The 16,366-nt window shown below is 40.8% G+C and overlaps 1 protein-coding gene across 1 annotated transcript in view; it reads left to right on the forward strand.

Annotated features, from left to right (window-relative positions):
• LOC122812314 (phospholipid phosphatase 3-like) overlaps positions 1 to 13,881 on the forward strand; it is a 381,015-nt gene extending 367,134 nt beyond the window's left edge. Inside the window, exon 6 of the mRNA XM_044084715.1 lies at positions 9,461 to 13,881. Coding sequence (XP_043940650.1) covers positions 9,461 to 9,553 — 93 coding nt within the window. The 3' untranslated portion in view covers positions 9,554 to 13,881. The remainder of the gene's footprint in view (positions 1 to 9,460) is intronic.
• Positions 13,882 to 16,366: the final 2,485 nt, after the last annotated feature.

A 16,366-nucleotide genomic window follows, 5' to 3' on the forward strand; every position in this document is an offset into this window, starting at 1 on the left:
GATTTCTCTTGAACAAGGCCAGCGAGGTGCTCTGCCTCACATATACCGGAATTTTGTTCCACAGCATAGGGAGTCTTTGGGTGATGAATCTATCCCTCCAGCACGTCCTATTAATAGCCGTGTCGAGGTTTAGGTCTCCCGCCCTTGTGGCTCTGACGGATCTAGATTTTTTGAGGTGAAGCATATTCATCAAATCTGGGTTTGACATGGCCTTGTATGTCAGGCACAGGTCACCTCTGAGCAAGCGGTGGCGACTGAATAGAGCTGGAGTTCTTTCAGTCGGGCAGCATAGGACAGATGTTTGAGACCCTTTATCCTTTTGGTGAGGAACTTTTGTGGCCTCTCCAGCTGCTGCAAGTGTCGGGTCAGATACATTCCGAATGGGGCATTGTACTCAATCATTGGTCTGATGAGTGATGAGTATAGGGAGACTATGACCTCCCTTGATCTAGATGTGAATCCCTTCATGATAAGGTGGGCAATGTAGAAGGTCTTCCTAACTACTTTAGCTACATGGGTGTCGAATGACAGGCTACTGTCAACCTGGGTCCCCAGGTCCCTGATAACTTCTTCTGTGCTCAGTGGATTGCCACCTATATGGTAGCTAGGGGTAACCTTGTTTTTCGAAGGGTATGACTATGCATTTTTTGGCATTTAACTTTAGGCCATGGTTCTGGCACCATTTATCCGTTTCTGTGAGACCCTTCTGAAGGATATCTGTGTCAGATGTGTTTTCGACTATGGCACCCAGTTTGCAGTCATCTGCAAACTTTGTCAGCCATAACCCTCCTGTGTTTGCTTGTACTTCAGAAAAGTAGATGCCAAACAAGAGTGGGCCCAGGACTGAGCCCTGTGGGACACCACTTGTGACAGGCTTTGAGTCTGACATGGCGCCAGCAACTCTGACCCTGTGGGTTCTGTCACTCAGCCAGTTTGCAACCCATCTTGTGATGTATGGGTTAACATTTAAGCTGATGAGTTTTTCAATGATACCCGAGTGGGGTATTGTATCGAAGGTTTTCGCCAGATCGAGGTAGGCTGTATGGACTGCCTTTCCCTCATCAATGGCTTTGGTGACTGTTTCGAAAAAGTCAACCAAGTTTAAAAGGCATGATCTGCCTTTGACAAAGCCAAACTGGGTTGGATCCAAAGTCTGCAAATTCCCTATGTCTTTATTTATGAGGTCCATTATGATCCTCTCCATGGCTTTGCAGATAAGGCTTGTCAAGCTAATGGGCCGGTAATTTCCAGGGTCGGTGGAGGCACCGCCTTTGTGAAGTGGGACCACAGTCGCAGTGCGCCACTCCTGGAGCACGTATCCAGAGGTGAGACTATGATTAAACAGCTGTCCTAGCTGTGGGTTTAATTCCTTGTTGAGTTCGTGGAGCACACAGCCGGGGACACCATCAGGTCCCATGGATGCTGTGTTTTTGCTTTGGAGAGAGCAGTTCTCACTTGGGCGTTAGAGATGTTTGGGGGGCTGCAATCGTTTGGTATAGATATCTCTCCTTTTGGGGGGGGGGAGAAGTTTGCATTGAACCTGTCACCCAGTATGTTGGCAATGTCTGTAGGATCAGTAATCTTCACATCATTTTGAACTAGTTCTGAGCATATCTGGGAGTTTCCTCCCAGGTTTCTAACATAGCTAAAGAAGGCCTTATGATTGTCTTTTGAGTCTTTAGCTATTTTTCTCTCAAAATTTGCTTTGGATGATTTTATGAGAGCTCTTAGTTTTTTACTTATAGTGATCAAAGGTGTCTTACCTTTTAAGGATTTTGCTCTATCTTGTAGTAGCTTCCTCCTTTTGTTGTAGAGTTTGTTTATGGCTGGGGTCCACCAGACTGGACGCTTGCCTTTGGTACAAAGAGTCTTTGTTTTGCTTGGGATTGCCTTATCCATGCAGTCCTGCAGGTGCTGGTAGAAGGCATTTGTAAGTGATTCAGCGGCTTGAGTACTATTTTCCGCCGGCTCGGGGGCCTTAAAGGAGGTCACACTAGTCTTTTGAAGTGTGAAGTCAGCTTTCGAGAAGTTCTTTACTGTGGTCTTTTTTATTTCAGGTGGGGGTGGGATGAGGACCTCCAGCGAGATTAGTTTGTGATCTGATCTCACCAGTGAGGGGTATACTTCCGGTGTTGAACATTGTGCTCCCATGTTCGTGGTGATGAGATCAAGTATGTTTTCTCCTCTTGTGGGGATGGTGACTAGTTGTTCCATGGCATTTGAGTTTATGAATTCCAGGAACTTTTGGGCTAGGGTGTTTGGGCTTGAGTAGTGTTCCCAGTCCATATTAGGGTAATTGAAGTCACCTAGTATGATGGTGTTTGGAGATACATTTATCCCCTCCAGTGTTTTCAGGAAAGCCATGTGAGGTTCCTGAGTTTGTGAGGGTGGCCTGTAACATGCTACAATTTGCAGAGCAGTCTTGCCTATGGTTAATTGCACCTGGATGGTCTCCGATGCGTCGTGCGTTGCCACCAATCTTGAGGTGTGGGTGTCCTTGATGAATATGGATACCCCCCTCCTTTCTTGGTATTGTCCAGATTTTGGGGCCGGAACGCATGATATGAGGTAAAACCTGATAGTGCTGGGGTGCTCTCAGGAGCCTTGAACCAGGTTTCTGTCACAGCACAGACATCGATGTTCTCCATACTGAGAAGGGCCTCGAGTGCGTGCATCTTGAGATTGAGACTTCTGGCATTGAGCAGCATTACCCTTAGTTTTTTTCCTTTTTTGGGTTCTAGGGTGGTAGGTTTAGAATTTGAGCCTTGCCTAAAAAAGGCACTATGGGGGTGGCAAGAGCCTTTGCCAATATCCGGAATCCCAGGGGTGACAGGTGCAAGCCGTCCCTTGCGAAGCAGCGTGGCTTGTCCAGCATGTCATCCCAGGCAGACAGACATTGGATCCCCTTTGAATGACACCAGAGTTTAAGCCAATTGTTAAAGCTGATCATCTTATCTCTGTATTGTGGCATCATTCTTGGTGAAGGTAGGATACTGCTCAAGGTCAGGGTCATACCTGCCTGGGCTACATAATCCTCATTGTCTCTTTTCATGTAGTCCAAGGAGGTACGTCTCAGGTCGTTTACACCAGCGTGGACAATGACTGAGTCGTATTTGTACCTGCTGTTGAGAGACCTGAGTGCTTGCGTTATGCGGCGGATTCTAGCGCCCGACAGGCAGCTTACTGTAACCCTCTCCTTACTCAGTCTGGTGAGCGGGACGTCAGTGTGTCTGACTATGGAGTCACCAATGACTAGTGTGTCTGGCATTGTGTTTGGCCTTAAGGGCTGTGACTGTTTGACACTCTGACTGTGAGGTCTATGTGTTGCAGGTGTTGTGTTCTGAGGTGGTAGTTGTTTGGGTGTCTGCTTTGGTGGCCTCTGCTGTTTTGGTAGATTTTTGATCAGAGCCTCCGAGTATGTCTTTGTGTGTTTATGTGTATGATTTGAGGTTGTGATGGTACTATGTGAGACTGGGTCTATAGTGTGTGTGGTAACCTTCTCCTCCTGTCTGGTCTTGCCAGTCCTATGTTGAGAGAGCTCAGCCTCCAGTTTGGCCATATAGTTGCATCTCTCGCATGTATTTGTATTTTGTGGGAGGAGGAGAGGGTTGTCTGTGTACATGAGGCAATTGTAACATTGCCTCAATATTCCCAGGTTCACCAGCTGAGCAGGAGAGGACACTAGCAACTGATCCCTCGACATGCTAGAAGGAATAGACAAAAAAAAAACTTTAAAAGAGATTACGGGGGATGTGGGTGACCGAGAAATGGGGCTCGAGAGATGAATTACATGTCAGCTTTACGTGAGGATCAATCATCGAAGTTAACACAAATTCCCTGAGACTGTTCCTCCCCTAACTGCAGTTTCTAAAGCTAGATATACCACCTGTATACCTGTTTGCTTTAGCAACAGCACCAAACATGCTTTGTATGAACCCCTTCCTAAAAGTGCTCAACTTAAGCATGGCCACTGGATATGTTCCAAAATTGTAGAAAATTGTTGTTATTATGCACCCTATAAAGGAGAGGGGGGCCCAGCTCAGACTCCAGGAGCTATAGACCCATCAGTCTAAGTAAGCTTAAGATGCAAAGCCATATAACTTTATAAACTTTGATATAAAATGTAATTGCTCTAGACCTGCGACAATGTTGGTTTACAAAAGGATATGTGGATGGAAAACTACAAATTTGTACCAGGGGTTCCACCATTGTCTCTCATTGACAGAGGTGACAGGTGCTGACTGAGGTTTCCTTTTGGGGATAAACTCTTGGCTAGGCTTGTAAGGGCCCCAGTGCCATTAGCCTAGTGACCTCCTATGATCCCATGATCCTATGATTGTGTTTTATTAATTAAGTAAACTTATTAAAGCCATTCATTGAAACTGGAGAGACTGGCCATGCAGTTCATACATCATACTTGGATCTATCCAATGCCTTTGACACTGTTTTCCATGCTGCAGTTATAAGTAGGCCTAAATGTACATGCTTACACTGTAGAGATACAGGGTAAGCTGGCTGATGGATATAACACACATTAAAGCAGCAGAAGCAACCTCAGAAGGCAGAAGAAATGTGACCAGCGGCATTCCTAGAGCTCAGTACTGGGACCCCTTCTGTTTAGCAGTCTGTGATTTGCAAACTACTAACCCACATATGGTTAACTAAATTGTTTAATGACTGCAAGCTGGGCTGTCATTTGCTTAGCATTTGATACAATGTTACTGTAGAAAGGGCTAAACCTTACAAATCAATTATGTATTAGAAATGGAATGACATTTAATGCAAAGAACTATAGGACTGCCACTTTGGGCAAACAGACTGTGGTATCATTTTATTTATTTATTTATTTACATTTGTTTACTGGGAAATTCTAACTGGACACAGATCCTTTTTCAGTGTAGGCCTGGGGAGAAAAGCTCCACAGAACAATAAATGAGCAGCAGAGCACATGAAGGACAATTAAATATACATACAATATAGCAATAACCCATGCCTGAGTGTGGGTGATGCTGGATTTACCCATGGTTGGTGTGGTTTGGTCATGAGGGCGAAGCCTGAGTGGCCAAACAAAAACAACCGTGGATAAATCCAGCATTACCCACACCCAGAATTGGGTTATTGCCATTATACAATGACATTATTTAAGAAAAAAAAAATACTTTTCTGAAATAATGGCATTGTATAATGCCTCCTTGCTGCCCTTCCGCAGCTGTCTGGTATTCTGCAGCAGTTCTGATGTACTGCGCATGCGTATGCTTATGCAGTACATCAGAGCTGTGGGTGGAAGTAACGGAAAAGGCAAGATCTCCATTGCTTTTTACAAACTGTCTCACTATGTGAAAGGAGTTTAACATAGCGCGACAGCTTTAAAAAAAGCAACGGAGAAAGGAAGATCTCCGTTACTTTTTTTAAAGCTGTCTCGCTTTGTTAAACTCCTTTAACATAGCAAGACAGTGTGTAACGAGATCTTGTGTTCTCCATTGCTGTAAAACAAGATTTATACTAATGGAAAAAGTTCGGGTGACCGGACCTTTTTCCATTAGTATAAGTCTGATTTACAACGTGCACACTGACCAATCAGCTTGCACGTTTTAGAATATTAATGGGGGGTCATTGTATAATAGCAAGTAATACATACTGCAGCAAACATTAGCTATACATACAATATGAAACATAGTAATGAACAGATATACCAGTATCTAGTTAGAGGCTAGGAATAAAGGTAGGATATATATATATATACAGATAGTACTAAGCTCAAACTGATACCATTCTAAACTCATATACCTAAATCTTATATACAAATATTGCACTAAACTCAAGCAGATATAAAGCGGAAGCTGCACATGAAGGTGGAACATGCTAGAAGGGCTAATGGGATGGAAGAGGAAGAGGAAGATAGAGGGGTAAGACAGGAGACTGAGTGAGTCGTATACGTGGTAGTGAGAGGAAGCTAGGTGTAAGTTAATTGGATATGTATTTGGAGTTGAGATGAAGTGAGGTAGTTAAGCATGTTATAACAGGTCTGAGAGATTGAGTGAGGAGGGAAGGGGAGGGTAAAGGGTGAGCCAGAGCCTGCAGAGGAAGAAATGCAATGATCAGACAGTGTGAGACATGGTGGCTAGGGGAGGGGAGAGGAAGGGGAGGTAAAAGGAGGGTTACTAGTCGGGATTGGTGCATGGGCATAACCAGAGACTTTTTAAGTGAGTTTTTAGTGCAGTCTTGAAGTGATTGCAAGAAGGTAGTGTGGTTATGGGGGGGAGATTGTTCCATAATCTGGATATGATACAGGAGAGTAGTGCTTCTCCTGCTGAGTTCTTTGGTTTGGTCACTAGCATTAGATTTTTGCTGCTGGAGTGTTAATTTTACACAATACACATATTTTACATTATAGACAGTACAGACAGAGCTACACTCCACAGTGAGATCTCGGCACCTTTGCAGACAAGTCCCCTATTCTTTGGACAGTCAGAAACATCAGAAAATCCCTCTGTCTTGTTAATTAATGACTAAATGTTTCTCATCTAGGTCAAATGAAGTTAGCATTCCCTGTGCTCTGTCTTGATCAGATCAAATGCAAAATGCAGTGCCATTTTTGGTAGGTACCTATCCAAATACATCATGGAGATAGAAAAACCCTAGATGTTCCTAACTAATAAAAAAAATATCAGTTGTAAAATATGCTACCCTTTCTGTCAAGATTTATAAAGAGCAATCAGTTGTGAACTCATAAATATCAGAATTTCTCCCTAGCCTCCAGTTTTCCTTTTCTACTTCCTAGTTTTGCCCTCCGTTCTGCCTCTGTTTCTTGCACAGTTTGACATCATAGCCATCTGTTCATGTATCTGTTTCCTATGTTCTGTGGCATGACTTTATGTGAATCCCCTTGCATGCCTTCCTTAGGATAATTTTGGTTATGTCTTATATCGCCTTTGTAATGCATTACTGAGCGCAAACCATGTACAATGCAACGCATTCAGTTTCATTAACACTCGGCAATGGATGGGTAGTCAATATACGGTGACAGTGGTGTGCCATGAAAAATGGGGTTCAAGAAAATATTCTGTCAAACTAAAGGTTCCAAATAACAGTTGCTGCTACATAACTGTTGTAAAACTACGTGAACATGTCAAATGAGCACATCCATGCTTTCAAGATAATGGTTAGAAAACAATAATTCACCCATTCATTTGTGATACTAAAGAATGCAATGCTTTTTCTTTTGTCAAGTGTTCATCCTTTGACTGAATGTCAGAGTATGTTCTGATATTGTTACCATATGAATGGTATCTGATGTGAGGTGTTATTGATATTGTATACATGCATATTGTGCACAACATTGTTAATTACTACAACTCTTTGTTTTCTTGTTGCTTGTTTACATCCTGTTCTACTTTATGTTGCCCCTAATGGCAAAAGAGCCTAAACAGTCTGCTTACCTATATATCAAATGGAAAGAAATAAACATCGGTCATATAGCTCATTTCTCTGTCTGATAATACGTTATCTCTGTTTTGTATGCTGTTATCCATTCATCATTGTGTGCTCCCTATATTTAATTTCTGTCCTTTTCCTGACAGGAATAATAAAATGTAACCATGTTTTAAAGAGCAGATGAAGTTCAAACTCATGGTCTTTTTTCAGTTCAAATCTCTTAGTTCTTGGCTGAAACAGAAACACACTACTGATTTCCACAACTCCTGGAGACCTTAAAAATCCACTTGTGAATAAATCTGTTTCTAAGTCTTCTTAGCCTGGGCTGGTGGTTCTCTTCTTGCCTCTTCCTACATTGTCTGTTTAGTCTGAACAGTCCTAAGTCTAGTTCTGTCCCTAGTTTCCCTTGACCTCAGCAGTTCTCTTCCAGCCTGTTCTTGTTACGGACTGTTCTGCACCTAGGTCCTCGTGGCATCAGCAGTTCATCATCTAGTTCCCCTGTCCTGTGCACTTCTGTGTCTGCTTCCCTTTGCCCTGGGCAGTCATTGGTTTTGCTGTTCTCTTCCTGGATGATTCTGTGGCTTGTTGTTGCTCTCTTGGCTAGTCCTAGGCCTACTTGCTGTTGTCTTGGATAGTTCTATGTCTGTCTGTCTTGAACAGTTCTGTGTTTGTTCGTGTCATTGATGGTTCTAGGTCTGGCTCTTGCTGTTCTGTATGCCTTGCTCCTTTTATATTAGGTGGTTGTTTGCTGACTGTTTTTGTTCCGGATGGTTCCAAACCTATGCCTTACTGTTCTTGCCCTTTTCAGTTTATTATGCTACTGTTGTTGAATGTCTCTATGACTCACTGTGTACCTTACTTTGTGGGTGGATTTCTGTCTGGCTGTAAGTGTCCTAAGCAGTTCTGTGTACAGCTGCTTCTGTTTCATTCAGATGCGTAACTAGCTTTCCATGTAGTGGGCAGCTCTGTGCCTGTTAATTCTTATCTAGGACAGATAATGGACCTGACTGTTTTTACCCTGAGTGCTTTTAGGCCTTCTTGCTGTTGTCCTGGACAGTTATATACATGACCTAAGTTTCTTTGTGTGGGTCTGTTCCTAATGTCTATTACCTTTGGAGGCTTTGAGTTTGCTTCTTCTGGAACGGGACCATTATGTGGTCAGCTTCCTTGCTCTGGGCAGTTCTCTGAATAGCTTTGTTGCATTGAACAGTTTGGCGACTAACTTCCTTGTCCTGAGCAGTTCTGTGAATAATTATCCTTCACCTGGGCAGTGTATTTCCTGGCTATTTTTTCCTCCTGTGTAGTTCTGCACCTGGTTGTTCTTATTTTCTGTAGACCTATGTTTATTTTGTCATTCTGGGCAGGTGCCTGTCTGGCTCCTCTTGTGTGGGACAGTTTTCATCCTGAATCTTCATGTTCTGGGCAGTTCTGTACATTCGTGCCCTTATCTTAGGCAGAACTCTGGCCGTCTGCTTTTCTCTTGGACATTCCAGTCTTTAGCTTCTCATGTCTTTAGAATTCTATGCCTGGTTTCTCCGGCTTTATACTCTTTCGTGCTTTACTATCCTTGACTTGGTCAGTTGTGACTTTTGCTGTTGCTGTTCTTCCCAGAGCAGTAATCTGAGGAGTCACTGGATGTTTGTGTCCTGTCACAAGTTTAAAAGACAATGATGCTTTTCTTTTCTGCCATCTGAACTGCGTGCACATCGTAGGGTGCCTTTGTCCTGCTTACAGAATGGAAAGAAATAGACTAGCAGAGTTCATTAGACCTATGCAGAATTTGCACATCTTCATGACCTAGTATAAGTGACACCCATTTGCAGCATGAAGAATGTAGCTGATATGTCAAGCCTAAATATACAGATGTTGTGTCTCCCAGGAAAAGCTGTTTTCTGTAAAGAGGACAAAACATGGTTAGGTTCTAGGCAACAAATAAACAGTGTGATACATGTTTGTGTATTTTTAGAACTCAGAACTCATATCTCAGAAAATAACAAATGTTTCTTCCTTTCTTTCATGTATACAGGCTTTCCACATCTCCAGTATGTTCAAATACAGACGACACAAGCACCTGCAGGAGGACACGTACCCTGAGAGCCCCATGTCCACAGATTGCTAACAGAAGCAAGTGAAGGAGTGCAAACTCAAAGACTCTTTGCACTTCAGATGCACATAACTGCTACTGGTATCAGGGGACTTTAAAAGTGGATACAGAAAAAGATATATATATATATATATATATATATATATATATATATATATATATATATATATATATTTTTTTTTTTTTTCATCAGAGAATTGTTATTTTTAAGATGGGCTTTCAATGAATAGTATTTTTTAAGATGATCTTTTAGATGATACTGTGAAAAGCTGCTAACCTTTATACAAAACTACTGCCATGATTTAGGTTAAACATCTTGTGAATGTACAGTAGTCTAGCATGGACTACAATTTTTTTCACAAAATGTTGCCATTTAATTTTTTTTTCTATAAGTGGTGCCAAGGGGCACTTTATAGTATGATTCTGTCTGAACCATGGTCACTTTAATGTTTGCGGATGGGCCAGATTAAACCAGGAGGATTCTCCCTTCCCAGAACCACTCACTGCCAGCATCAGTAAAAGTAACAAAGTAACAATAGCATACAGGACATTTGGTCTGTATTTCTTCTAGGTAGCCACTGCCCTGCCTCGGTGAAGTACTTACCTAGAAACACATCTGTGTCAGGACTGGTCACCATCAGGTAAAATGTAGTTCTTCAGTAAATTATGTGGAAAAAAATACCATTGAAAATCTGGATGTCACCTTTAAGATAATTGCTTCATGTATGTTTGTTCATAATCTACTATGTAAGTTCCCAAGGTTTCAATAATCACCTGCTTCTTTTAATACTAGAGATTGACATTTGCAAGGAATTAGTCACATTTATTGTAACTGCAATGAACTGGTTGGGTAAAGACACAACATGGTTATCAAACACACATGCACGCACGCACATGCATGCACGCACACACACGCACACACACACACACACACACACACACACACACACACACACACACACACACACACACACACACACACACACACACAATTTCGGCAACAGAGGAAGCATCCTATGTTTCAAAGATAAGAGATAGAACACGCAGAGTCTGTTTACAGCATGTGTAAAGAAGTGCAGAGGTGCTACTCAAAAGAACAAACATTGGCCCTTAATCCAGAGGGCAGGAAGGAGTCAAAACACTAAAACGTGATGTGTTTAAAAAAACAGACATCAGCTATGATGTTGAGCTAGTAAGATGACTGTCATAACATCACTGCAGTTAGTCCAAGTTTAGCCCCAGGGCTGACACTAGTAAAGTTTCCAGAAAGTACTGTAGGGGGGGTTAATGCCATCATCAGGTTACATAACATGCTTTGCTCATAACTTTGCATTCCAAGCACCTTTAAATGTGGAACTGTTGGCTTTCTATTAGTCATGAGACTGCACTGTTAAGCATTTTACTTTGTACTTACTGTTCCAAATTAAATTTCAAGGCTAAATTAAAAGTGAAATGATCACAGGGAATATTGTTAATGCCATGTCAAGCACTACAAATTGTGAGTAAAGCCTGAAAAGTTGGTCTGATTGTCCTGTACTCCAAAAATTCAAGGGATATACTATCTGCTGCAGGAAACTAGAAATTTGTCCACAAGTCATTGAGTCAGTTTCAAACTACAGTTGACCGAAGGAAAAATGGAAGGATGGAAGAAAGAAAGACAGAGGGAAGAAAGAGTAAACGTGAAGTACAGTACGAAACAAAAAGAAAAAATTGGGGCACCATTGAAGGCACTTCCCAGTTCTATGGTGCCCTAACACAAGATTACAGCTTCAGCTCTTCATAATCCATTTTCTGTTTGCAAATAAGAAAACAACATTGTACATAGAAAAGGGACAGGCAGACCCAATTGTTTTTTGACTGTGTTAAACTTATGTTTTCAAATGATTTTTTATTCAGCAATTTGTATTAATTTGCCACTTATTTATTTGCTAATTTCAATGTAATTACTTGCATTTCAAAATATTCATAAGATATTATTTACAGGAAATGACATCCTGGAGTTATAATTTTGAGCAGGATCTGTAGAGGGAAGAACCCTCTTTTAATCTTTGTTGTCCAGTTATTATATGTATATAATTGTACTCTGACGCATGAATATATATAACAACTACATCCATGGGCCTGCTCAGTTTCTGGTCACTGGTAGGTTAGATGGTATGGTAGTTTGGAGCAGGACATACAATAACCTTTAGTCTCATTTGGGAAATTTCTGCTTTCAGAGGCTCAGAAATAACTAGGGTATCTATATCTAAACAGTGCCATAGGTTCAGTTATGGACATGACAGTTTATACTTCACAGCTTTAGTTAACATCTGAATCATTTAGATTACTGTTTTCTGCTCTTATCGCAGTTGCCGATTTGTAAATGATAATCATGATGCAGCTGTCGTGGAAATTATTAGGCTGACAGAGGCGAATGCCGCAGTGTTACTTCTGTATCAGCAATATTGTAACAGTACATGAGTATAAATCTGGTTTACTAAAAAGCCTCATGAAAGAAAGCCTAAGTGCAGGATGTAGTGACAGAGGAGCTAAGCAAAGTAACATTTTAAGCACTGTGCTTTGCAAATTCATCTCTGAAAAGTTGCAGACTATAAGTTTAAGAACAAAACCAAACCAAGACAATCTTTGATTTTGAGACCCGTAACTTGTAGCTGTTTAAAATGTCTGCATGATTGAGTTGTATTTCTGTTGAAAACCACCATGAGCATTTACAGTGCTTGAATTTGGGAACCCAAAAGCATTGCAAAAATATTGGGTTCTTTGCTTTAAAAATCTCTCAGTACTAGAAAATGAATGTCAACCTGGTTTTAAAAAGGTTCGGCAGAAATGTGTTGCATGGCATTCAGAGAAGGGCATATTAACATTAGAAGTACTTTACAGCACTTTGTCCTTTGGGCATTATAGGAAAGTATGTCTGCATATTTCCTCCCAGGTATCGTATCTGTCATGACAGCCTGCCCAGTATCACACCCTTTGGCATTTTCTTTTTTTCCATTCCTACATCGTCCTGCCTCTCTCTCTATCTGTCCCTCAAAGTTCTCTGCACACCTTCAGTTTTCTTTTTCAAACCCTTTTCTCTACATTTCACTTACCCATCATTGTCTCTTGTACTTTCCGTTTCCTCAAAGCAAGCTTCCCCCCAGCCTGTCCCTCAGTCAAGTTATACTTATTCCGTCTGCCTTTTCTGAACCTCCTTCTCTGTCCAGCTGCTATAACTAATTTTCATTTTCAACAAGATTTACCTTTCCACCCTTCTTTCCTGTTACCTTTCCCCAAACCACCGTGTCAGCACCCTTCTTTCCTGTTACCTTTCCCCAAACCACCGTGTCAGCACCCTTCTTTCCTGTTACCTTTCCCCAAACCACCGTGTCAGCACCCTTCTTTCTCCTAAAATTGTTTAGTTCTTCCCTGTATCACTCATTTTTGACTCAGCCTAGAGACAGCAGAAATTGGAAGAAGCTGAAAGGAAACAGAAGGAGTAAAAAGTAGGTGGGTATCAGTAATGTCTGCCTCTTTGAGCCCCAGTTATATATCTGGCTGCATTTTAAGGCCGTAAACCAAGAACAGGATGCTTAAAAAATGTTAAGTGCTAATATTTGTATTTAGTTGTTCTCACTATGGGCTGCCGTGTGTGGTTTATCCAGTTAAGACAAGCCTGACCAGAAACAGCTCTCCAGCATTCATACCCAGTCATTAGGCCTATGTGTCAGCACTTAGTACAAGACATTCAAATGCAAGGTTACCTGCTACTCCCTGAATAGTGTGCTGTAAACTACAGCCAGCAAACTAATGCCATATTCTAGTTACATGACAAAAAAAATGAAACCAGCTTTATACTCACTCAGCTGTTATAACATCAGTCAGTGTACATGTGAATGGTTTCCACAATTATCTATGTAGAATCATTAATCAATACTATAACCATACTGTGTTTGTAAAGCAAATTTATTTATCTGGCTTGTCTTCTACCCATTGTTAACAAATGTATTTAACCTGTTTGCAGTGGTTGGATATGTTTCTCTGTTCATTTATTTTGTTCATGTACCACTATTATGTTAAAGAATAGCACACCTAGCAATGTGTTAATTTATGGTTTTCATTTCCAGACAATAAATAAGTGACAGAACTACAATTAACTTCATGAAGTATACCATATATAAACGTGAAAAGAAGAGGGTTTCTCCGGCTCAGAAACTGCTATCATGTTCCAGTTTTCACACACTAATAGTTTGTTCTCACGTGCCTTAAACCTCTGATCAATGCAGCTAGGAGCGTAACCACTATTTCTGTAAAAAAAAAAACTTTGTACACAAAGGATAATAAATAACAGTTTTATTTAAGTTTGTGTTTATTGCTGATTTTATAATTTTAGTTATGTGAGCTGTTTGAAATGATATCTGATTGTACTAGTCTTTGTAAAAGAAGCTAAAATAAGATTGTGCACTAATGTGGAACTTAAAACTTAAATTCAGTGTGTGTGTGTGTGTGTGTGTGTGTGTGTGTGTGTGTGTGTGTGTGTGTGTGTGTGTGTGTGTGTGTGTCTCTGCACATGTGTCTGTCTGTAGTAAATCCTTCTCACAGCCTTATTTGTGTATAGAAAATCCTTCACACAGCTATTTGGTCTTAATTTGCATTGTGTAGGCATTTAATTATGTGCATGCCTGAATAAATTTGCCTTCTGTGACCAGATTTTTACTGCGACACAGCATTCAGGTTATGGATTTTGAGGCAGATCTGTTTGCTGACCTAGTAATGCCATCTTTGATTTTCACCACAGCCTTTAGGTCTCCGTAATACCTTCTAATTCTGAGCGACAGTGCAGGGACTGATTAAGTTGGAAACAGGGCAGACAACTTTTGAATTTTGACATTGGTAAAGGATAATGCTTGTTTGACTTGCTGTTCTCTGCTTGACTATTGCTTATCTCTGCAATTGATTTTAGATTGAAGTTATCCATTTAAGGTTTGGTTACATCTATTTTTTAAATCTTTTTTTTCTGTATTGCAGTTTGTTTGTTTGTTTGTTCTGTTTGCTTATTTGTTTTAGAGTTTTAAGAGGTCTTGGCTAGAGTCAATTAGTAAAGAATTATTTTGCAGACAGTGAATACCATCCAGCTAATTAGTGGGAGGAGCTGATAAATAACATTCCTCTTTTAATGACAGGCATTTAATTGCATCTTTACTTAGTTGTAATACTTCTTTGACTTGCTGATCTCTGTCTGCATTTGATTTTTCCCACCCATCTGCCCCTTTACTGTTGTTGTTTTAAACTCAGTGGCTTTTTAGTTGCCTGCCCCTACTATATTATGGAAACTCTTCCCATTCCCATCTCTTCAGCTCATTCTACTGAGTATGGAGAGATCAGTTGGGGACGCCCCCCTTAGTCTCTTAAACTTGAATTATCTGTTGTTTATTCCCTTCCCACTTATTAAAAACACACTTTATTCAGCTATGTTTACTACACTTATGCTTCTTTCAACTTTATTTAGCTTTTGGCTGCTCTGTTTTAAAGTGTTCAGTTGCATTTAATCTGTTGCATTTTTACTGCTTGTTAGCAGTCTGATTACATTGTAATTGTTACTCTAAGCCTCCTAGTTTTAATTTAAGCACTTGGGCTTCAAGCTAGTTATCTTACGTAAGGAAGGTTTGCAGTCTACACTCTTGTTGCAGGAGAGGTAGCTTACACTTTCTGAGCTGGGAATTGTTGGTTGAAGGCTTATTGTTTCTGTTATTCTAAAAGTATCTTAGTTCTGGTTTAAGCACTTGGACTACAAACTGGTTATTTTACTTTAGGAAGGATTGTATTCTCCACTCATGTGGCAGGAGAGGATAGCCTACACCCTTCTGAACTGGGAATTGTTGGTTGAAGGCTTATCATGCCTGTTATTCTATGTGTCTTTGTTCTGGTTTAAGCACTATGGCTCCAAACCAGTTATTTTACATTAGAAAGGTTTGTGGTTTACACTCTTGTGGCATTACTTTCTAGTCAGATTTATTAACTACTACATCATCTATTTTGTGCATAGCTGAATGTTGCTCATCAAGTTCCTTGTGTTATCAACCGATTCTATATTTAAATTTCCCTCACTCCTCCCTAGTAGATGAGTAGCCACGAAAATGCACTTTCTAACTCCCTCTCTCTCTCTCTCTCTCTATGGCCAGTCTGGTTGAGACTTTTGTAGCAATTGCATCATGTACACTGACAACACTACTGCCCAGGGTAAAGACCCTACACATAAAGCTACTTATGCTGAGGCACTTACAGGTAACCTTCTTAAAACCCCAAGATATCCTGCACAGTACAATCAAAATAGGGACCTCAGCCATGATATAAACAATCCAGTAAAACAGCACCAGCAGCTACACATAGTAACACTGTATCCAGTGCCTATACTGTTAAATCCTTAAAGCAAACCAGCGCACAATGATTTGCCAGAAAACAACAATTAATGGTAACAGGCCAAAAATATGAGGCAAAAATCTGTACAGTTGGGAGTTATGCCCCTGACCAATCTAAACAGGCAGCCAAGAAGGTTATTTAATATTTCAAAGGCTAAATTTGAAGAGAAAATAGCTTCTCAGGAAAAGGACAACCACAAAGCTTTCTACAGCTATGTCTAAAATGTCAGGGGAAATACGCAACAATGTGCAGAACTTATTGTAAATGGTATCACCTACACTGAACAAAGGGCATTGCCAACCTTTTGGCTGATAGGTTCATCTCAAATTTCTCCCCCATGCCACTCTGATAGTCCAAAGGAAATATTGCATAGGTTCATAGGTGTTTTCTAGGCTAATGGCCCTGGAGCCTTTACAAGCCTAGCCC

Source organism: Protopterus annectens, chromosome 9.part0 (assembly GCF_019279795.1).
Source record: "Protopterus annectens isolate FY-2018-M chromosome 9.part0, PAN1.0, whole genome shotgun sequence".
In the NCBI taxonomy this organism is placed as follows: domain Eukaryota; kingdom Metazoa; phylum Chordata; order Ceratodontiformes; family Protopteridae; genus Protopterus; species Protopterus annectens.